Source organism: Paramormyrops kingsleyae, chromosome 8, assembly GCF_048594095.1.
Source record: "Paramormyrops kingsleyae isolate MSU_618 chromosome 8, PKINGS_0.4, whole genome shotgun sequence".
NCBI lineage: Eukaryota > Metazoa > Chordata > Actinopteri > Osteoglossiformes > Mormyridae > Paramormyrops > Paramormyrops kingsleyae.
Window position 1 is genome coordinate 4989344 of NC_132804.1, and position 24877 is coordinate 5014220.

At 43.4% G+C, this 24877-nt stretch overlaps 1 protein-coding gene across 11 annotated transcripts in view; it reads left to right on the forward strand.

The window, feature by feature from the left end:
- The window catches only part of LOC111853106 (agrin-like), a 193958-nt gene that overhangs the window by 108429 nt on the left and 60652 nt on the right, over positions 1–24877 (forward strand). For 9 of the 11 annotated variants that reach the window (XM_023829692.2, XM_023829710.2, XM_023829728.2 and 6 more), the window contains 4 exons: positions 117–332; positions 10677–10901; positions 14621–14845; positions 16049–16255. In XM_023829692.2, coding sequence (XP_023685460.2) covers positions 117–332; positions 10677–10901; positions 14621–14845; positions 16049–16255 — 873 coding nt within the window. The remainder of the gene's footprint in view (positions 1–116; positions 333–10676; positions 10902–14620; positions 14846–16048; positions 16256–24877) is intronic. The other 2 variants (XM_023829754.2, XM_023829775.2) reach the window with 1 other exon arrangement.

A 24877-nucleotide genomic window follows, 5' to 3' on the forward strand; every position in this document is an offset into this window, starting at 1 on the left:
ATAAGACCTATTACTAATAATTTTAATTTTATTATTATTTTTTTTTGGTGCTGTGTTTATGGTATGAGCGTGGCACTGCACACGGATCCATGCAGTGGTTATGTTTGTACTTTTAGGCTGCCGGGGGATGCTCTGTGGATTTGGGGCAGTGTGCGAGAGAGACCCAGCAGACCAGTCCAAAGGCACCTGCGTGTGTAAGAGGACAGTGTGCCCCCTGGTGGTGGCGCCAGTGTGCGCTTCCGACAACTCCACCTACTCCAATGAGTGTGAGCTGGAGAAGGCGCAGTGCAGCTTGCAGAGGAGGCTCAAGGTGGTGCGCAAGGGGCCCTGCGGTGAGTACACATGCATCCCCCTACCGTGATAGACCTGCTCTGCAGTCTTTTCCCTAGGATGTCTTCTGCGTCATCCATACTGTCCTCTGTCGTGTCTGCTGGACCTCAACACTGTGTTGAGATCTCTCAATGCGAGTGTGCATCAGTCTCACAACAGTGTGCCTGCGGGATCGGTGAGTGTTTCATCATCGTCATCATCATCATCATCATCATACAAGACCTGTGGGCTTGCATCCTGAAGAATGGAACAGGACTGGTGTGATCATCACTAAATGAAATCCCGTGAAGCAGTTTACACAGTATGCATTGTCCTGTTCCTCCATGGTGCCCACTTAGGTGCGGCATTGCCAATCACACTCAGAGTCCTGTTCCTCCATGGTGCCCGCTTAGGTGCGGCGTTACCAATCACACTCAGAGTCCTGTTCCTCCATGGTGCCCGCTTAGGTGCGGCGTTACCAATCACACTCAGAGTCCTGTTCCTCCATGGTGCCCGCTTAGGTGCGGCGTTACCAATCACACTCAGAGTCCTGTTCCTCCATGGTGCCCGCTTAGGTGCGGCGTTACCAATCACACTCAGAGTCCTGTTCCTCCATGGTGCCCGCTTAGGTGCGGCGTTACCAATCACACTCAGAGTCCTGTACCTCCATGGTGCCCGCTTAGGTGCGGCGTTACCAATCACACTCAGAGTCCTGTTCCTCCATGGTGCCCGCTTAGTTGCGGCGTTACCAATCACACTCCGAGTCCTGTTCCTCCATGGTGCCCGCTTAGGTGCGGCGTTACCAATCACACTCAGAGTCCTGTTCCTCCATGGTGCCCGCTTAGGTGCGGCGTTACCAATCACACTCAGAGTCCTGTTCCTCCATGGTGCCCGCTTAGGTGCGGCGTTACCAATCACACTCAGAGTCCTGTTCCTCCATGGTGCCCGCTTAGTTGCGGCGTTACCAATCACACTCCGAGTCCTGTTCCTCCATGGTGCCCGCTTAGGTGCGGCGTTACCAATCACACTCAGAGTCCTGTTCCTCCATGGTGCCCGCTTAGGTGCGGCGTTACCAATCACACTCAGAGTCCTGTTCCTCCATGGTGCCCGCTTAGGTGCGGCGTTACCAATCACACTCAAAGTCCTGTTCCTCCATGGTGCCCGCTTAGGTGCGGCGTTACCAATCACACTCAGAGTCCTGTTCCTCCATGGTGCCCGCTTAGGTGCGGCGTTACCAATCACACTCAGAGTCCTGTTCTTCCATGGTGCCCGCTTAGGTGCGGCGTTACCAATCACACTCCGAGTCCTGTTCCACCATGGTGCCCGCTTAGGTGCGGCGTTACCAATCACACTCAGAGTCGTGTTCCTCCATGGTGCCCGCTTAGGTGCGGCGTTACCAATCACACTCAGAGTCCTGTTCCTCCATGGTGCCCGTTTAGGTGCGGCGTTACCAATCACACTCAGAGTCGTGTTCCTCCATGGTGCCCGCTTAGGTGCGGCGTTACCAATCACACTCAGAGTCCTGTTCTTCCATGGTGCCCGCTTAGGTGCGGCGTTACCAATCACACTCAGAGTCCTGTTCCTCCATGGTGCCCGTTTAGGTGCGGCGTTACCAATCACACTCAGAGTCGTGTTCCTCCATGGTGCCCGCTTAGGTGCGGCATTACCAGTCACACTCAGAGTCCTGTTCCTCCATGGTGCCCATTTAGGTGCGGCGTTACCAATCACACTCAGAGTCGTGTTCCTCCATGGTGCCCGCTTAGGTGCGGCATTACCAATCACACTCAGAGTCCTGTTCCTCCATGGTGCCCGCTTAGTTGCGGCGTTACCAATCACACTCAGAGTCCTTTTCCTCCATGGTGCCCGTTTAGGTGCGGCGTTACCAATCACACTCCGAGTCCTGTTCCTCCATGGTGCCCGCTTAGGTGCGGCGTTACCAATCACACTCAGAGTCCTGTTCCTCCATGGTGCCCGCTTAGGTGCGGCGTTACCAATCACACTCAGAGTCCTGTTCTTCCATGGTGCCCGCTTAGGTGCGGCTTTACCAATCACACTCAGAGATTGGCACAGCCCAGCATGATCCGTGCAGGTGAACATCTTGCTGCATCATTAACAAGCCTTAATTACTGCTTTCGTTAGAGCGATTGTGGTGCGTGTGCTTAAAATGGGCTTCAGCCAGACCGCTCACTGAATCTACTGAGTCCAGAAACACAGAGCTGACTTTATGTGTTAATTCTGATATTGTGACAAACTTAATCTGAATCAAATAAATTACAATGATTTATTTTTTGCCTATGTCTTATGAACTTGTGTCTTAGGGAATTATACTCTATGTTTTATGGACATAATAAAAAGACAAATGTCATTGTCACTCATATTGTTTTCTGAGTGACCCCAGTTGTTGGAAATGATTAAACAAAAAAGACTAGCAGCACTTGCTCAGATTTAGCAGTTCAGTGGGTATTTTCTGCCGTCATGTTGTGCTTGAAGCTAAATGAGTCATCCTTATTAGTTGGGTGGGGGGGAGAATTCTCAATGCAGGCCTTGTCTCAGTCACACTGTGGGTGGTAGGGGGCTGATGGGGGACTGTGACAGGGTTGATACTGAGGCTCCTGAAGTCTAGTCATTTAAGCTCAACATTACTGCCCCAGTGCCGTGTGCAGTTATGTAGCACTGGCAGTGCCCTTCTGCCCAATTACTGACTGCCGTTTCAATGCTGCACAAACCGGCCTGATCACACAGCAAGCGAAGAAAAAGGCTTTTTCAGTTGTTCTTTGTTGCTTTTTGGCCTCGCTCACCAGTGGGTAACTGCAGTGTAATTTACGGGGCCTGATTGAAATTGAGAGCGCGCATTTATTTTCCATACCCCATTCTCCTTAATTGCTTTCTGAATGCCTAACTCAAGCTGGGAGAGAAACTTTCGGATAAAAGATATCAAATTTAAAGAGGGTGAATTTAAAGTTGTCTTTATTTTGCAAAAGCAGTTGATTGAACACTATTGAATATTCTACCAATGTCAGTAAAAAAAATTCCCCAGTGACTGTGTGTCAAAAAGTTTGTAGATGGACTCTAGGAGCTAAGAGAAAGTCAGTGATGAAGGAAGAATGAGGAGAGATGAGACGTATTTCACAGCCGAGCCCCGTTTTCCATGACCTGGCCATCTGGGGGCGTGTGGATTTTTCTATGGAACGTGAAATGTCTCCAAAATTTGATTAGAAATGGTTTGATGTTTCTCCTTTGTGCACTTTGTGTCCTGATTCAGAGTCAAAACTGGGGACACAGATATAGAGACGACCTAGAATCAAAGCCAAGGGACCAGAGTGTTGGGACATTTCTAGGGTTAGCAGCCGATAAGTCAGAGTAGCGTAAGTCATGGTGGAAATTTGTAAATATAAAAGCAAAAAGAAAACAAATTAATTCTCTTCCACCACAGCAAAATATAAAGCTGTCTCTTTTCCAATATGGGGACGACTTTTACTGGCCCTAATTTTGTTTATATAGGTTAACCGTCTTTAGATCACTTTATACAACAATATCTGATAAATACATGAACAATCAAGCATGCTAGGAAGCATAATTACTCGCTAAATCTTAAGGTACTTGTCTGGAATTTTGTACTTTTTCAAATTCAGTGGCGAGTTAAAGGTTTTTCTTACATTTTGGAAATGCCTTTAAATGACAGTTGAGAAATAAAACTATAGCTCTGGTTAAAAGATTAATTAATATTAAAAAAAATCAGCTTTTATGTTTTGAATAATGTTCAGTATTTCAGTATATTGTACGTCTTCCCTGCCCTTAATTATTATTTTTTTTACCTGTCACAGATCCTGTCTGTGAGCGGTTCCCGCCTATAGCTTTTTACGGTTGAGCGATGTTGTCATGGTTGCTTCTCTCCTACTGTTCCTTCCCACCACACACACAAACACCAACCCCCTACCCTGCACCATCATCGCTGTTATCTACTTTGGAACCTGCAGGATTCTAAATATACATGCTGCAGAGACCAAACGTGTCTTTGCACCTGCAACGTGTAACCTGGAGCATATTATTATCTACATTAATAGATCCATCCTTCTTGGAGCTGTGGACTTATCCAGACATACAGCCCCTCTGTGGATTCTGCACTCTCACACAGTCGCTGATGTTGTTGGGGTCACCTTCGCCTGGTTACCTTTAAGCTATAAGCCTGTTGAATGGGCTCCTTAGTCCGGAGGAAGGCGACTGTATGCGGTTTTCTCTGCATGCAAGTTCTCCCAGATGCGCTGCGTTGTCCGTACATCTGAAGATCCTGGGTGATCCTGGCTTTTCTTCATTCACAGTGACTCATTGCTCCTCGATAGGGTTCCCAGCAGCTTTGCCCAGCTTCTTACTTTAATATTGATTAATAGATACAACTAAGTTATTCTGGTAAGAATTGTTGCTTTTCCATAGCAGAATATTTGATGCCATATGGTGCTAGTCAATAACATAGTGACTCCACACACATTTTGAGGACATTTCATTTGTGATTGTATGTGGTTTTAAAATTATTTTCTGCACCTTGGGCTGGACACAGGCTAACATCTGTTCTTGCACCTTAGGCTGTGCTGATTTTTGGCTGCCTGATAGACACAGGCTAGCATCTTTTTTTACCCCGTGGGCTGTGCTGCTTTGGGCTGCCTGATAGGCACAGGCTAGCATCTCTTTTTACCCCTTGGGCTGTGCTGCTTTGGGCTGCCTGATAGGCACAGGCTAGCATCTCTTTTTACCCCTTGGGCTGTGCTGCTTTGGGCTGCCTGATAGGCACAGGCTAGCATCTCTTTTTACCCCTTGGGCTGTGCTGCTTTGGGCTGCCTGATAGGCACAGGCTAGCATCTCTTTTTACCCCTTGGGCTGTGCTGCTTTGGGCTGCCTGATAGGCACAGGCTAACATCTCTTTTTACCCCTTGGGCTGTGCTGCTTTGGGCTGCCTGATAGGCACAGGCTAGCATCTCTTTTTACCCCTTGGGCTGTGCTGCTTTGGACTGCCTGATAGGCACAGGCTAACATCTCTTTTTACCCCTTGGGCTGTGCTGCTTTGGGCTGCCTGATAGGCACAGGCTAGCATCTCTTTTTACCCCTTGGGCTGTGCTGCTTTGGGCTGCCTGATAGGCACAGGCTAGCATCTCTTTTTACCCCTTGGGCTGTGCTGCTTTGGGCTGCCTGATAGGCACAGGCTAGCATCTCTTTTTACCCCTTGGGCTGTGCTGCTTTGGGCTGCCTGATAGGCACAGGCTAGCATCTCTTTTCCTGCCATGTGCCTTTTTATCTCCTCTTTCATGAGTCTACAACAGTGGCATCATTCCAGGCTTTCTCACTTATTGTTTTGTATGCTACAAAAACACAAATGATAGTAATTTACTGACTGAATGCCCCAACATTTATTTTTGTCTCTGACATGTAGGGAGAGGCACAGTTTGAGAAACAAGTGTGAATAATTTGAATTGATAAATAAAGACTCCCTACTGTGACGGTGAAATTTATTATTCACCTGACAGAATGGCTTCCAAAGCAGGAAAAACCAACCCTGACTCTATGTTCCCTGCATCACCTGCGTAAAGACAAGGCTTTGAATATCTGACAAGGAGTCACTTGAAATTCTCATGCCATAAGACTGAAATTCTCATGCCGTAGTTGCTGGGGGGGGGGGGGACAAAATAACAGTAAAAGGTATGATAATAAATAATAAATAAGTGGTGCATTATGGGTGGCTGCAGAGGGATGTGCAAAAAGACAATAACACAGAATAAGGGTTTGGAAAGGAGGAAGTACTACTTTGACAAAAACATGGCCGCGCGATGCGACGGCTGCAGGGTGGACTGGTACAGGTCACTGGCTGTTCAGGCACCTGATGGCTTGTTTCTGTGAATTAAATCTCTATGTCCCATTGGCTCACACTCCAGTTTACCTGAATTATGCATCACTGGAATCAGGCTTCTTGGAATGCAACGCACAAGACATACTAATGATCTATGAGAGGGTATGAAGAGGAAGCATTATCTCATTTAAATTCCAGTAAAAGCAGCATTTTTTTGTCAGCTATTCAGATTTTTTTTTTGTTTTATCTCACTTTTGTCTCACATTATCAAAGTAGATGTTTTAATTATGTGTTGTGATTTCTGCATGCTGTCCTAGTCCTTTGTTTAATGTTTATACAGTGCATCCATACCTGCCTTATCTCCTTCTTCTGCTCCAGGTCCCTCTGTTTCCCTGCTTGCTGCCTCTTTGACTGCCCTCTCCTGATATCGCGTACACTTGCAGCCTGGTTCCTCCCCTTGGCGCGGTTTGAACCCCGTGACAGCAGGATGTTTCGGTCCTCCATAATCTGACAGCTGGGGCAAGGTTTCTTTGGACAGTTTCCAAAAAGCTGGAACCCTTGTGTTGAGCCTGGGAGTCGTCTTTTTTGGAGGAGTGATGATCTCAGACAGGATTCTCATACCGTTTCTTACCAGTGCCTCACTAAGCCAGCGCAATAACGGCAGAATAATGGGGGGAGCTGCTTATCTTCTCTGTTTGTGCGCCGCATTTATGAGAGCTAATATTTAGACGGGCAATTTCTCCTGGGTTTGTGGCCAATGCCTCTTTGAGCTTTTCAATGTGTTTGTTCATTTGTTCATTGTGCTCCCCTATCTCTGTCTAGTTCATGTTGAACAAAGTTGCTTATCAGAACGGCCCAAAGAATTAAATTTGCCCAGTCAAACAGCATATTTTGAGTGATAAGTTGTTTGGCTATTTGTGTGTGTGTGTGTGTGTGCGTGCTTTTTGGGTTATGTATATATTGTACTGTGGGGACCAAATGTCCCCACAATGTGATAAAAACCTGTTATTTTGACGTTGTGCAGACCATTTTTTCGGTCCGAACAAGGAGAAACTCAGTTCTAAATTAATCTGTGACTGCAATCAAAAAACGAAAAATGCCAAAACTTTCGTATTTTGTTTGGTTACTTATGGTTAAGGTTAGGGCTGGGTAGAGGTTAAGATTGTCATGTTGGGAGTTTTCCCTATAGAAATGATTAGAGAGTCCCCACAAAGATGTAATTACACACCTGTGTGTTTGTGTGTGTGTGTGTGTGTGTGTATGTTAGTGTTTGTGCACATGTGTTTGTGTAGCAGTTATTGAGAATAAAATGACAGAACAAAGCATTTGCCATATGTGTTCAAGTAGTCATATAGCATTTACATAATGTATGAGTTGGATAGCCATATATCCTGAATCATTCTGACATCAGAATGGGCTTAATGATGTAAAGCAGACCACATTTGATAAAATAGAATAATAACAGAAATTGCATTGGACTGTGGAAAATGAGAAGCGCTAAAAAAAGCCCTGGATACAAAATTTCAGGTGCCGTTCCCTGCTGAACACTCCGATAGTCATTTATAGGGTGCCTGAATCACCACCGGGGCGTGCTCCACGATGGACGTTCTTTAAAAATACATTTGAAATGATGTAGTGAGCGGCGGGAGCGATAGTTCTGTGTGGGGGGATGAGCCTGGCTGTGATAATGCTCCGTGCTGAGCTCTGTGACAGCGCAGTGAGTGCGGGATAGACGGCTCTCTGTATGAACACCCTCTTCAGACAGAGCGCTGCCTATAGCCATCTGATCTCCTCCTGCTTCTTATCAGGATTAATTCCAGAGGGGCCGAGCGCCTGCGTAGCGAGGAAGAGGCGCTCTCCGCAAGCACTGCTCCTCCTCGCCATTCGCTACGGGGTCTTATTTATGTTACTTGGGCATCGATCCTTCTTAATCATTCAATACCTGGATAAATGCTACATTTAAGGGCACACGGGACAATCTAAAGCGCTCCCAATTACTTTCTGAGGAATGCCCTTGCTTAAAGAGCAGAGATGTACAGACAGCTGAGATAGACAAATAGAGTTTCAGCAGAAGCACTGGATTTTGCCTGTCTCACACAGTAGCTAAAAGCCAGTGCATTCAGGCCGCCTGTCTCACACAGTAGCTAAAAGCCAGTGCATTCAGGCCGCCTGTCTCACACAGTAGCTAAAAGCCAGTGCATTCAGACCGCCTGTCTCACACAGTAGCTAAAAGCCAGTGCATTCAGGCCGCCTGTCTCACACAGTAGCTAACAGCCAGTGCATTCAGGCCGCCTGTCTCACACAGTAGCTAAAAGCCAGTGCATTCAGGCCGCCTGTCTCACACAGTAGCTAAAAGCCAGTGCATTCAGGCCGTCTGTCTCACACAGTAGCTAAAAGCCAGTGCATTCAGGCCGCCTGTCTCACACAGTAGCTAAAAGCCAGTGCATTCAGGCCGCCTGTCTCACACAGTACTGTAGCTAAAAGCCAGTGCATTCAGGCCGCCTGTCTCACACAGTAGCTAACAGCCAGTGCATTCAGGCTGCCTGTCTCACACAGTAGGTAAAAGCCAGTGCATTCAGGCCGCCTGTCTCACACAGTAGCTAACAGCCAGTGCATTCAGGCCGCCGCCTTGGGTCTGGGAGAGATGCCAGCATCTGCTGGGACTTTTGAGACAGATTAGCAGCAGTTGAATTTGAATGGTGGAGTTCAAATGAAAGTCATGCCGCCCCCTTTTAAAGAGCACGTCAGAGGAACTGTGCCCCCCAAATGTCTCCTGACGCATCCAAGAGTTGCAAAGCTAATTAAGTTTCCCGTCTGAAGGTAAACAGGCAACCCTTCAGAAAGTTTTGGCATCTTAGTTCTGGTAGATAGGAGAGAAGTGCTGATTCATCCCCATGTAATTTTATGGTGTCTGGTAAATTAAACTGCCTGTTTTCAAGAAGTTAAATGGTATAATGTCTTTTCATCACCAGCAGTGTTGAGCACTTGTTTGTACTGCTGGATGGTCTGAGTTAATCATCCCGTTGATGGATGCATATTCAGTCTGATCAGCAGCTTCACGTGTGGGCCTGTGTGTTTGGTAATTGTTCTAATAGTTACTGTTGTTCATCATAATAATACCAGATGTCAGTGTTACATATACAGCACTGTGCAATACTCTTAGGCAGTCAAAAGGAATGTTCAAAGCTGTTTATCTGGATAGTAAGAGCACATTTGCTCAGAACAAAAACATTTGAACATATGCATGAGTAAATGAGTAAATGAGTAAAATAACTGTCCAAAAAGTTACTGATATCTCATTGGACGGCTAGATAAACACCGCTTCAGTTCCCAAACCTCTCCTCAGGGACACCTCAGCCATTCCATGTATTTATATTTCACCACCAGCCAATTTCTTAACTAATTAAATAATTTAATTAAAAGTCAATGAGCTATTGATTAGCTATGCGAGCTGTGCTAGTGATCGAGTCAGAAATCACATGGTTGTGTTGGACGGTTGCTGTAAAACTCTGGGGTGACTTTAGCAGAGGCTTGGAAGTGGCAAAGCTGACACACTTCGACAGGCATAGTAGCAAAGTTTTACACCAACATCATGATCATATAAAAATTATTTTCTTTGGCTGCCTAAGATTTCTACATGGTGCTGTATCTGCCTAAAACATTATTTCAAAGAAAATCATTAAAGCTATTACGTAACATTAGATTATGCGCAAAAGAGCAGTAACACAATAAAAAATGACATGATTATTTTTCTGCTCTACAAAATGTAGCTGATATCTCCTAGCTGGATGGCTAGATGAATACGGCGTTTGTTCCCAGACCTCCCCCAGTCCAAGTAATTGTGAAATTTCTCCATCAGCTCAATTATGTAACTTAATTAAATAATTTGATGGGGGGTTGACTAGCCAAATACGGTGAGCTAGTAGTCGAGTCGTCAGATGCATGTCTGGTACAAGATGGTTGCCACAAATACTGGGGTGACTTCAGGAGAGGTTTTGAAATGGCTAAGCTGTCACGCTGTAACAAGCATAATATCAGATTCACACCAATATGAAGATCATTTAAACATTGCAGCCTAATACTTTAGCACACTTAAGGTATCTTTGGGCTGCATGGTCCCACGGCACTGGGGTTTTGTCTAATCAACCAAAAGGCTCAAAGTTAGACAAACTGGTATCCCTAAATAGGGTATGAGTGTATATGTGCGTCTGTGTGTTTGCCTGGCAATGGACTGGCATCCCATCCTGTGTGTACCCTGGTATCGTGCCCTGTGCCTCATGGCATCGGCTCAAGGCCCCCAACACAGCTTTGACCAAGATAAGTGGGATGGATGGATGGACACAAGTTTGCCTCAATGCATCTTGGGTAGCTGCGGCATGCAACTGAAAGAAACAAGTTTACACCGCATGCACAAATGCAGTGTAGTTGCAGCGATCAAAATAATCTAAAGCTTCAAGCAGATTTCATAACCAAAAGGACAATTTTGTATATTGTATTTGATTCTCAAAATCTGTTTCACATCCTTTTTTAGGCCATAAGGATCCTTGCAGTGTGGTGACCTGCAGCTACGGCAGTACATGTCTGCAGTCCTCCGATGGGCAATCAGCAAAGTGCATGTGCCCGTTGTCCTGCGATGGACAGCCAGAGCAGACTGTCTGCGGCAGTGATGGCAAGGACTACCCCAGTGAGTGCATGCTCAACAAGCACGCCTGCGCCACCCAGAGGAACATCAGGAAACGGCATCAGGGGCCCTGCGGTGAGTCCCTCTTTCATCTTCCTCTTATGCTATTATGTCTATCTGTAAATTTAAATTAGCGAGCAAGACGGTAGAGGGGCAATAAATTCAATTTATTTTTATATAGCGCCTTTCACGTCCCCCAAGGCTGCCTGTGTGGGTGTGTTATGATACATTCCTGCATCAGTTATACAGAAAGAGGAGAACAAAGACAAGCCAGATAAAGAGAGAAGAAAGAAAGAACCCCCCCCCCCACCCCCCCCACCCCGGGCATGCTAACATTATAGGAAAGAGCAAAGAGTGGACTTGCTTTCTAAAAGCGAGGAGCAGGTCTAATGCTTACCTCCAATTATGTTCTGCTTTATAAGACCTGCACTGTGAAATTGCAAAGTCATTTCCAAATTACGAGTTACATCATTGTGTTTTTATATCAGTATGCGAGAGGTTTTATTTTATCAGACATATACAGAAACTGTTTTAATTCTGTATATCCAAACTGAAGTTGCTTGGATACAACAGCTACCCCATCCCCCCCCCCCCCAAAGTGTGATCAGTGAGTGTGCAGATTTCACCTGGTCTCTGCGTTTCTGTGCTTTCTTTGGGTTCTCTGTCTGATATAAGGGTAAATGCCTTGTGACAGAGACTGGCATCCTACCCAGGACAGCCCCTGGCTTGGACCCAGTTATTCCTGGCATGGAGTCTGGGCTCCCTACGACCCTATGAGGATAAACAGTCGGAAGAAAGGATATTGTGTTAGTCCATCACCAGGCACAAACCGACACACAATCATACATTATAGGCAATTTAGAGACGCTGGCTCTAAACGGCGTGTTTTGGACAGCGGGAGGAAATGGTGGTACGTGCAGCAAGGCGTGGAACGCGAGCCCAGCTCCTACAGAGCAGGGGTGAGATCCAATCACCCGAACCCTGGAAGTGCTGAGCCTCAGAATAACCCACTGAGCCGCAGAGTCACCTTTACATAATCTATACTAAAATTTAAATTTGTTTACACAGTCGGCTTTCGTTCTGTTACCACACTGTCTCCTTGTGATGTACTGAAATTTCAGGCTAAAGAATCAGTGATGGTAGCAGCACTGGAGACTGACAAGAGGGCTGTTTTAATTAAAAATGATTAAGCTTTTCTGAGAAACATTGTAATTGCATCCATCCTTAGCTCTACAGTGAGTCTGACTGGGTTAGTTTGCAAAACGCAGATTTAGTTTCAGTTCACTTCTTGATTGGAAATAAATTGCTGTACCCAGTTCAATAATGAATTCTGGTAAGAATATTTTACTGTGTTTACACCTTTCAGACTTCTCTCTATAATTAGTTAATTTTTATTTGTTATCACTGTATTCTTTATTTTGAGCATGATACTTACTAGACTTTCTTAGTGAGAGGCAGAAATTTTGAGCTATTTGACAGGTCTACTTCTAATAATAGATTTCCCCATGCTGATGATCATCATTATTATGCAAACCCTCCTGAACTCAAGGATTACCAAAACAAAACCAGATATATCATTCAAGCCCTTTTCCCACTTTCATCTGTTCAGTTATTAATGTTAAATTCCCCATTTGTTGATTCAAAATTCTTCTGCTCATCTCTGACATTTTTGTTAAGGGTTTTAAAACTTGAATTAGGTTCATGTGTTTTTACATTCACTGTTTTTTTTTAATATTCAGTTTTGTTTTGATGTATGTTTTTGTTGTCTGTGTTTATAATTTTGCTTTCTGCTATCCTGCTGTCATTTTAACCAGGGTCCTTTTGTAAAAGGTAAATAAATAATAACTTTTAAAAAAAATAAACAAGTTTTTGCTCCCTCCCTGCTCCCGGTAAGGAGTTGGGAGGGAGCAAAAATGTGGACTATTTGGCGGGGAGTTCGGTGGAAGCAAAAACGCGGACCGATGTGGGTCCTCGTGGACTGGATTGGGAAACCCCGACTTTGAGCATTCTCCTCCACAAGCGATGGAGCAGGTCAGGCCTCCTGAAGATGAATGCTCCTGCTGAAGCTGACACTGGTGATATATTCAATAAGACAGAATGAAATCATTATGCAAGATTCCCCTGAGAGGGACAGACGCTGGAAAAATGGCCCCTAAATCTTAGTGAGCAATGTGGGGCCTGTTGGCCGCCTCCTGAAGGTACCTCAGCAAGCATGCAGTGAGATGATATACTGCTGCCGCAGTGTCCGCCCAGCGGCCTCCACGCGGTCCTTGATGGAGGGGTGCAGTCTGGACCAGCCCCTGTCACTTCCACTTCACCATGTCCAATTTTACTCTAATCAGTCCATCCTAGCTTCACATCGAAGACATTTTCAGTTCCTCTTACAAGTGATTCCAAATCCTTACTTGAAGACCGCTTTTACTGCTTGCATTTTGGTTGGAAATTTATTAGAAACTTATAAAATTTGGTGCAGCTAAATAAATGACATAAGTTAAATAGTGATTATTGTGTTGTTATAGCTTCATGCTTGATATTTCCCAATACCACACTTATCTGTAATTGTAATACATAATCTACATACTGTGTGGATTGGTGTCTCTGATTTGGGGTGTCCCCTGCTTTCCACGTTTGCTGGGACACCCTTCATGCCACCTTGTCCTAGGACTAAACAGGAGGTTATAGAAAAAGCCAGTTTAGCATGTCCAGGTATTATTGCTATAACATGGGCAAAGGCCTTCACTAGCGAATAAGACATTCATTGTAGTTTGAGGGAAACGCTCCTGCTGTAACATTAGATGCCATTATTCAAGGCTGAACGCAGCCAATTTCAAAGTGTTACAGAGGAAATCTCGTTCTCCTAACGAGATTGTACCTGTGCAGTGACAGTTGTACTTGTGCAATTACGATAAAGGTATTCTATTCCGTTTTAATTGCTGCAATTATTTTTGTTTATATGGAGTATAAATTGCTTTCAGTGTACCAATAAAAATGCAAGTGGAAATACAGGCTGAGTTACTTGTAACCCAACTCGCAATTTGAATTTAACAGTATACTAGTGTACCATGCCATATTGGATATAGCAATGAAGGCGAAATCAGGGATCATTTTTGTGTATGCGATTGCTTGTTAAGATCAACTTTTCTTATTTGTAGAAGGACTAATTTGTGCTGGTTCGCTACTTTGTTTCCATGTGTGAGCAAACACAGTCTACGTCTGACCTGAGCAGCCCTCTCACCATTGGTAGTGTGCATGTGTTTTGGTCCCTGTGGATTGAGTGATACTCACTTGTGGCTTGGCTGCCGTTTAATAGACCAATGCAGATATGCTGTGTTTTCCCTGTGCCTCTGAATATAGAGGGCTGTAATATTCCAATGTTCTATACAGAGACTTTATAGTTTTTTTTTTTCCTCTTAAATTTGACATAATCCGGTAATCTCGGTAATGCCAATGTAAGCGCTGAAAGGTGGGGCACGCACCCCCCGGAATATCAGCCTCTCTTTTGTAATCACCCTAAAGGCTACAGGCTTCATCAGATCGCATAATACTCTTGGAGATGTGTGCTATTCACCCAAAGTTCTGTAGGTATCTGGGTATCCGGGAGTCATGTCCCTATATGGACAAACATGTCTGTTGTGAGACGTGTCTTTGCCCATGGAAAAGACAAAGAAAATTATGCAGGATATGTTGTTAAATACCATGTACAGATTTCATCGTAGTGTTGACCCTTGTAGGTGACAGAACCTGTGGGTTTTAATTTCATCAGTGGGTTTCCTCTCCATTCCTCCCCACTCCAGATCCCTGCAAGAACAACCAGACCAGTGAGAGCTCTGGGTGCTGGGTGAAACCACGGACGCGCCAGGCCCAGACTTTTGCCCTCCCCAAGTCGTGCCGCCCTGATGCCACGGCTCTGTGCGCCAGCGACGGGCAGACGTACGACAGCGAATGCGGTATGCAGCTCACAGGCCGGCTGAAGGGCGTCTTCCTGAAGAAGGTCCATGCCGGAGAATGCAGGGACCACGGTACGTCTGCCCATGTGCTGCTGTGTAAACAGCTGTTCTGGGTCATCATTCTGCACCAGTGACTTTGTTATTAAAATAAAACGAATCCATCCATTTATCTGTCTGCCTGCTCCTGGTCAAGGTCGGGGGGGTGTGTGGAGGGGTGTTAGTTAACTAGTAGCAGCTTCGGGGGAAGGTAACAAAGTTTTTAAATATGAACAATTAAATTAAAAAGAGCATGTGTGGTATAATGGCATATATGGTCAATTTAGTTGTGTTAAGTGTGACTGATGGGTGATATATAATCTGGTACTCACATTCATGATAAATGTTACTCAAAGATCATTGTAAATCTTGGATAATATAACTTCCATTTTCTCAGTGGATGGACTAAAATAGTTAATAGGAGGTATATGTCACAATGTGCCCAGTTAAAAGAATAGATCTTACACTGCCTCTCTTTGAAGACCTATAAATGAAACCATGTGTTGTGGTTGAGTACCAAAATTAACGAATCAATAGTCATTTGCTAAGCTGACCATTTTGCTATTTTTATGGATGGTAGTAAAACTATAGCTATTTAAAACGTATTACTTTGCTCAAGACTATGACAGCGATGGCTGAACCTAAAGCAGTCTAGGTCTTGAATCCAGTTTCAGAACTTTAGCACCACAGTGCATCATCTCACCTCATCTAATTCCATCTCATCTCAAGTAGCTTTTGGCTGAATGTGCAGAAGAAATCAATCCATTGTTCGTGCCATTTTTCAGGTACTGTTCGGATGTCAAGGAAAAAGTAACTGTATAGGCGTATATAATGCATAACCTTCTGTCTGAAACTCCCTTTTTGATGGAGTCCAGTTTTCTATCTCTGTCCTTCTCATCCTTGGTATACTGCCTGGGTAGCCAGTCTTATCCACAAAGGACCAGTGTGTACACAGGTTTTTGGGATAACCTTTAGGTCAGCTGTTCAAACCCAGGTGTGAGGACTCTTCAGCCAATCAGTTCTCTAATTCATACAGTAGTCTAATTAGGGAGTTGCAGCGAAAACCCGCATACACAGCGGCCCTTTGCGGATAAGACTGACAAGCCTTGGTACAGGTATATGGTATTTGTAGTTATAGAGCAGTTAGTGTGCCTAGGACTTGACTAGATTGTACGCCAGTCTCTTGTTAAATTCATTTAAATACATATTAAATACAAACTGCACTGCATTTTGTGACAGAGAGCTGCAAGGAGGACTGCCGGTTCAACGCCGTGTGCCTGCTGGACGAGCTCGGACCACGCTGTTCCTGTGAGCCCCTGCACTGTGACGGGTCGTACAAGCCACTCTGCGGCAAGGACGGCCACACCTACGCCAACGACTGTGAGCGGCGTCGTGCTGAGTGCCAGGGCAAGGCCTACATTCCCATCATGCAGCTGGGCCCTTGTGGTAAGTCTGGCAACACTGGCTATTGTGTCCTCAAAGGGTCGCTACTGTCAAAATGTGAATAGGTGTCAGAATGCATAAAGATGGTGGATTTCTTCTGGGTCTAGATTTATGAAAAACAAGATTGAAAGCTCTGAAAATAACTCTATGCTTGTCTTGTTGAGTCTTATTTGTCTTAGGAACTTTTTTCTGTTTTGTCTTTATGTAGAGTATATTTGTTTTTGGGAGAAACTGCCATACATTAGCCTAAATCTTTATGTCACCCCAGGCTATTGTATGTAAGACTTATGTATTTCCACCGTGTTTCAAATTTGATGTTTAATTCTTCAAGTATTTCAGTGATTCGGCACACTGGTCTTTTGTAAGACTTTGTTTTGCCCTCTTAAAATGCCAACTTTGTGCTTTAGTCAATCAGTGCATATGTTTTAGTGGTGTCTGGACAGGACTGGTACTAGGGCTGGTACATTGTCTTCTTTATGTGTTTGGACGGAGGTAGAATGGGGAAATTTGGGCTGCAGTGCAGGATTTAGGTGGAAGAGCACAATATGAAGTTGTGGAGGGTTGGTGCTTGACACATAGCTCAGAATTTCTAGAGTTTTGAAGGCAATGCTGAGCTCACACTAAAGGCAATTTAGAGACACCTATTCTTCTAGACACATTTTTGGACTGTGGGGGTAAGCTGAAATACCTGGAGGAAGCTCACACAAACTGAAATACTAGAGGAAGCAGACACAGACTGAAATACTGGAGGAAGCAGACACAGACTGAAATAATGGAAGAAGCAGACACAAACTGAAATACCTGGAGGAAGCTCACACAAACTGAAATGCTGGAGGAAGCAGACTCAAACTGAAATACCCAAAGGATGACCACACAAACTGAAATACCCAAAGGCAGCTCACACAAACTGAAATACTGGAGGAAGCCCACACAACCTGAAATACCCAAAGCCCACACAAACTGAAATACCCAGAGGAACCCCACACAAACTGAAATACCCAGAGGAAGCCCATACAACCTGAAATACCCAAAGGCAGCCCACACAAACTGAAATACCCAGAGGAAGCCCATACAACCTGAAATACCCAAAGGCAGCCCACACAAACTGAAATACCCAGAGGAAACCCACACAACCTGAAATACCTAGAGGAAGCCCACACAAACTGAAATACCGAAAGGCAGCCCACACAAACTGAAATACCTAAAGGCAGCCCACACAACCTGAAATACACAGAGGCAGCCCACACAACCTTGAATACTCAAAGGCAGCCCACACAAACTGAAATACCCAGAGGCAGCCCACACAAACTGAAATACCCAGAGGCAGCTCACACAAACTGAAATACCCAGAGGAAACCCACACAACCTGAAATACCCAGAGGAAGCCCACACAAACTGAAATACCGAAAGGCAGCTCACACAAACTGAAATTCCCAAAGCCCACACAAACTGAAATACCCAAAGGCAGCCCACACAAACTGAAATACTCAAAGGCAGCCCACACAAACTGAAATACCCAGAGGCAGCCCACACAAACTGAAATACCCAAAGGCAGCCCACACAACCTGAAATACCCAGAGGAAGCCCACACAAACTGAAATACCGAAAGGCAGCTCACACAAACTGAAATTCCCAAAGCCCACACAAACTGAAATACCCAAAGGCAGCCCACACAAACTGAAATACTCAAAGGCAGCCCACACAAACTGAAATACCCAGAGGCAGCCCACACAAACTGAAATACCCAAAGGCAGCCCACACAAACTGAAATACCCAAAGGCAGCTCACTCAACCTGAAATACTCAAAGGCAGCCCACACAAACTGAAATACCCAGAGGAAGCCCACACAAACTGAAATACCCAGAGGAAGCCCACACAAACTGAAATACCCAAAGGCAGCCCACACAAAAAGTGATCCGAGGCCATGAATCAAATACGCATGCCTGAAGTGCTGGACACTGTGCCACTGCTCCATCAAGCATCAGCTCTCCAAATAAATAAATAAAAATAACTCTCAACACGCTTGTTCCTCTGCCTACATGTTAAATGAAGTCCAGTACTTGGCAGTGAAGAGTGGGTGGACGAGACATAAATTAATCTGTTTCGACTAACTAGACACGAGAGCATTGTATGAATAGACTGCAGTATTGCTGCTTACCCAATTAAAGACTTTCATTTTATTGTGATTTAGGTAGCCGCAACAGCTTTATTACTGTAACCTCATTACCATTGTTTAAAAATCTTTTCCAAGATATGTATACATTTTAATGCTAAATGGCCTTGTCCTGGTCTGCTCTGCTTTATTTAGTTCTTTTTGATTTGGCTAATGTTCCACTCCATCTGATTTTTGCTAGCGACAAGTTACTGTGTGATTTTGTTTTACAGTACAGAAAAATGTTTTCTTGTTCTGTGACTTGTTCACAAAATATTCCTGTTTTTTGTTGGAAATTCATCCCAGTGCATGACAGCTTGCTCTGACAGTTTGGTCTATGTGAGACTAGTGTGCAGAGATGGAAGGTCTAAAGTCTGGACACAGTCACGCTCTGATAATATCCTTGTCTCAGCCCTTTACTACCTGCCTTTCCTGCTACGCTACTTTGATATTCCGAGTTGCAGTCCCAAAAGCTTTAATAGACAGAAAGGTGTGACAAAGCCAATTTTCTCCCCAGTTGGGGATGGCTAATCCCCTTCTCATCACAGAGTGGAAGCAGTAACAAGAGCTGAGTTTTTAACAGCTCTGTAATGATGATGGTCAGGATTCGGACATCATGTATTACACATAATAGTCACTGCTGCTTATAAGAAACTTGAACCTCCAGCATTTAGAACCCTGGTTTAATATCAGTATTCGGCATATGTATTTGATGATGGAAATTAGTTTGAAATACATAATTTTTCACGCTTCATGGTTTTGCAACCAGTAGTTTTTTATAAATAGGAATTACAGTGTAGCTCATTTCCTATCATAATCCAGAAGTTTGTTGCCCCCTGGGTTACATGCAGCAGGATATGCCAGTGAAGACCAGGCAGAAGCGTTTGTATCTCTGTGCTCTGCAAGGCCTCACTGCTGTTTCTACAGCAAATCTCATTCTTTGTAGCGTGTCACTCTGCATGGTTGGGGACGTCTTGTATAACAACAACAACAATAATAATAATGATGTGCCGTCATGGTGACGTTGATTCTCAGCAGCCATGCAAGTTGTATTCCTCCAGAACTTTCTGTCCACATCTTCGGGCTTCCCAGAGGCAGGTTCATGAACATAAGTCCATCCGTCTTGTTGCTGTTCTCTCTCTTCCTCTTTTGCGTTCAGCTTTTCCAGTTCACTTCTGATAATGTACCCAAAGAATGACTCCAGCCTCACATGAACATTTCGGCTCGATTTGATCACGAATCCACTTCTTTGTTTTCATTGATGTGTCTCTCTGGGCGCCAGTTCATAGGCATCAGTCCTCTTCCCATCCTGCTCCTTCATTGACCAACTTTCACACCCATAAAGAGTCACAGAAAATACCACACTCTGAATAAGTTTCATTCCCATCAATGTTCTTAGAGATATGGCAGGATTAAAAGTTTGCCGATCATTTGGGCATAACGTTTGTTTTTTCACATTTAACCACAAATTTTCACTTTTCTTTAATTCGTTGAATGGTCATAGTATTCATCCTTATCCAACCAACCCCTCTTCTTGCAGCTTCTTTCCCTAGAGACTCTTTATAATGACTGTGGAATTCTCTGGTACAACAGTTTTCCTGGGAACATTCCAAGGTTTGACATGGTTGACCTAATCAAAGACTTTGTTCTAGTTAGTAAAGCACATGTTGACCTGCGTTTTCAGTTTTTTCGATTACCCATCATGCCCCAGCAAAGATGGCTATTTTTCCGAAGCCTTTCCTGAACCTAGCCTTTTCACCAGGCAGTTCTTATTTTATGTAGGTTCCTAGTCGGTTTTGGAAGAATTACAGCATAATCTTATTATCATGGGATGTACAGGAGCAAGAATTTCATCCGTTCACCAAAAAGTCACTGTTGTCTTGTTGGATAGATAGATAACCTCCGCTTTGTCTCTCCTTCAGGGCACCTCAGCCATTCTGTGTATTAAATTTCTCCACCAGCTCAGTTGTTAAATAACTCAGTGAGGTATTGATTGGTCAAAAAGGTGGAGTCAAAAAATGCATGGGTGTGTTGGACAGTTACAGCAAATACTCTGGGGATCTCTGGTGACTTTAGCAGAGGTTTTGAAAGGGCTAAGCTGACACTTTGACAGACATAGTATCATAGTTTTACACCAACATGAAGATCATTCAAACATTTTCTATGACTGCCTAAGACTTTTGCACAGTGCTGCATATTTTGGTTATTTTTATCTTCGTCATTGAGGTCTTTTGTCTATTCCTTCCATCTCTGCATAATCTTTGTTTTGTCAGTTATTGTTTGCCTGATAATGTCCTTTTGCATACCCACTCTATTCTGGAACTTCTTTTTAATATCATACAGTAGATCTTCTGATGGATAGATCTGTGTTTATTTCCATTTGCAATGCCTTCTGAAATATTAGTATTTCTCTTTCTAGGTAGCTTCTTACAATTTGTGATTGAGCACTTTAATGCATCTTTATATTTCCTGATTTTAGCTTTTTTGCTATTTTTGCTGTGCCTTCTGCCATAAACCTTGTATTTGTTTGGCCCTTTCATTTTGAAGGAATTATTCTCTGATTCCTTTTACAAGACCTCTTTGAATTCTATGCACAGTTCCTCTGCTTCTCTCGAGTCGGTTCAGCATTTCAAATCAGTTTCTGATGTTTTTCTTGAAGGCAGGTGATATATTCTCCAGATAATTTCTTGGAAGTTCGATGGGTTTTTTTATTCCCTTGTTTGCCCAGAAGTAGTTTATGATCATTACCTGACCTGCTCTAAGCAATGTCTTTACTATTTGAAATAAGCCCTTACAACATTTGACTCTGATAAAGTGGTCTATTTGATTTCTGCCAACTTCATCTGGTGATGTCCAAGTGTAAAGACCACACTTTGGTGCCTTGAAGAATGCATCAACAATGAAGAGGTTGTTGAAATTGCAGAATCTAATTAGTCTTTCCAATTCCATAATGATTAATCATTGGTAGCACAGTAACACTTTACTTCAAGGGGCACACATACTTAGTAGTACATCAGTTACTACTTAAGTAGAAATCATGAACAAATATAGTAGCTACTTGATATAAAAGATGCATCATGATTCATTAATGATGAACATACATGAGATCCAGTACTTCACTTGTCATTCATTACATGTACATGTTCCTTCAGTAGTTCACAAAGGTTTACACAATTAACTGATATAGTAACAAATGTAGTAACTGGTTGAGAAAAGATGTGTCACGATTCATTAGTGATGAATGAACACAGTAAGTACCTAACCCTGAATTTGTGGTTAATTAATACATAAGTAATAACTTAATGCTACATTATTTATGCTCCCTTATAATGTTACCATTGCAGTTTCCATCTTTTCACTTCTGACTTTGACAATCTAGTCTTCAGTCACAAGGAGTATAATTTGCTTGCTTGTTCTATCTGTTTCAGCTTGAACCTCATTATAAAAAATTCTTCTTCATCTACATCTGTTGGGACAGAAGCCTGTGTAACTGTCATATTGAAGGCATATCCACACAATTGGAATGACAGTATAGTTAGTACAGTTATAGTCTTTCCATTGTTCTTAAGAAAGCTGAACAATTTCTTCTTTGCTGTCCATTTCCCAGATTGTAGATGGTGTGTGTGTCCGGTCCATCGAGGTTTGGTAATGCCAAGATGTTCACTTGTAAGAGATCCAATACCATTATACCATTATTAAGAGAATAAAGAAAAATCTAGCTTCCCTTGGTTTTTGCTCTGCACATTCCGGAGATTTCTGCATTACAGGTTTGGATTTTTTTTTCCAGCATGGCAAAATTCACAATTCGATGTCCGAAAAGCTTTGACTCAAGTTGTCCATAAACACCGTCCTGTATTGCTGGATGGCGATATGGGTGAAGGGCTTTGCCTGCTAAGGCCTGTTTGCTGCGGCTGACAGGACCTGAAAACTCCTGACAGCGCAGCTCATAGTTTTGCCGAAGCACACAAGCTTCCACTTTCCCCAAAAGGCACCATACAGAGAGAAAAAAAAACGTGCCTCAAATAATTTAGAATGTACTGTACCAAATAAAACATTTAAGTTGGTAGAAAATTGCTACCCAGTTTGTGCTTTACTCCTAAACAAAAAGTTCAAAATAATTTTAGGCAATTTTTTGTGCTATTGGTCTGTGTTAAAAATAAAGATGTTGACTTTCTTGTGTCAATTGCTGTGTTCCCAATGAAATGTATAATGTATTGTTCTCAACATAATGTAATATCCAAGCATTCTGTTTTAACAATCTGCCATCCTCACTGTTGCTCCGTTGCCGTATTTGCATGGGTCTCCCTGCTATAACCCGAGGCCCCCTTCTGTTCCACTTTAATGTTCTCCCATTGCTTGATAAAGTGTTCTGCATATTTGCTGTTTTTACCCTTCAGCTTGACTTGCATGTGCATGACCTCTCACATACTGCAGCTCTCTTCCCACTATCGTCTGTTATTTTTGTTTTCGGGGGCCGTGATTTATGGTTCTTCTACCTTCTGTTTCAGCTACAAACATTGTTGCTTATTTTGCTTCCCTAGATTGTTTTATTTTATTTTTCTTTCATTCTGAACTTTTTCCCCTGATGCATGTTATCCTCAGGAATCCTTTGACTTTTCACATATGCCCCTGAAATAATTTAATAGCCTTTGCTGAGCCGCGGCAGAACACGCGGCTGGTTTCTCATGCTAGCGGCCGGCTGCTGCTCCCGTAGCACCTCCAGCCATTTTTTCTTTCGCAGTTCTATCTCCACGCCTCCGCGCCACATTCTGTTTGGTGATTCCTGCGTGAGATCTTGTGTGATGTTCATCGTTAAAAAAAAAAAAAATCCCATTGAAATTACTCCTAATTACGGTAACACTAATCGATGGGGCACAAATAATATAGTATTATACTATAATTTATGTGTTAATTAACCACAAACTAAGTCTAGTTGCATACCGATCTCATGTTAATTCTTCATTAATGAGTCGTGACACGTGTTTTATCTGAAGCAGTTACTATATTTCTTACTATATCTGTTAATTCTGTAAACCTTTGTGAACTACTGAGTAGGGTGTTGACACACTAATAGTTACTAATTCCCCACATTGCATGATTTTGCACTGTGAGAGGAAATGGATGCACAGAGAATACCCATTCATGTTTATTCTTCTTTGTACAGCACTTTGGTAAACACTTGAGTGTTTTCAAAAATGTACCATATTAATAAATTTTACTTACTTACTTACCGAAGAAGCTACTAAAGAACCACAGAATAACACAAGTTAAATACTGATCTCATGTTTGTTCATCATTAATGAACCGTGACACATCTTTTATCTCAAGTAGCCACTATATTTGTTCATAATTTGTACTTCAGTCATAACAGTGTTTTTTCTGAGGTATAAGTATATGTGCCCCTTCAAGTGAAGTGTTACTGTAATTATGTGTCCAAAATAACGAGATTTCACTATGCGAGCTAATTTCTACTAATACATTAGGCTCTTAAGTAAGAGGGATACCTGTACTTTCCGTCTTTCCTTGGCCAGTCTGAAAAATACTTTTCCCAGTTTATTTTATAAATAGTCAGTCTAGCAATAAGCTACTAATCAGTGAACATGGCGCTCCCGTGTCTTTCCCTGATGTTATGTTTCGCTGTGTAACCTCAGGGGTCTTTCTCCGTAACTCACAGCATGGCCTACAGCTGAATCCACCCACTGTCCACTCCTCCTACCCATTGTGAGATCCATCCACTTGAGAGATGCATCATAGTTAATCTCCAGTGGTGGAATGAAGAAGTCTTTATACACCGTTTAATATTTTTGGAACACCAAAAATGCACATATTTGATTTTTCAGGTACTGTGTGGAAATTAATTTTGAGAATGTCTCATGAGACGTATACGACATCCGTTTGACTGCAGGTAGCTGAGACCCCTCGTTTCAGTTTGATGGAGCCCTCGGGGTTTGTTTACATGAGATAAAGCTGTTATTTATATTTAGCTCGGTTTCTGGGTAAAATTTATTCACGGGCAATGCATATTGGCTACCTCATGAAGGGTGAAGGCAAATATATAAGAGGGTAGCTCCAGAAATGTTCTGTGAAGACCACGTGTGTCTGTGTTTCACGGTGCAGTATTGTTAAAGCCTTCTGAGGCTGTTTGCATGAATTCCATGGCAACTGGATTGAATGCACAATTCAGGAAGGATCCATTCCCATGGCACTTTTCCAGTACAGGGTTACAGTGAGCTTAGAGATTATCCCAGGAAATGTGAGGGTGTGAGGGTCTCATAGGGTGTAGACACGTTAAGAGTCACTAATTCACCACGTGGTGTGTTTTTGCTCTGTGAGAGGTAGCGAGAACCCGGAGAAGAGCCATGCAAACACCAGTGTGTGTGATCTATGGCTGTCCTCTACCCCGTTAGGCTGTAGTAAGATCACTCCATCCAGATCATGTTTTAGGCATTAGGGCCAGATCCCGCTCTCCTCTT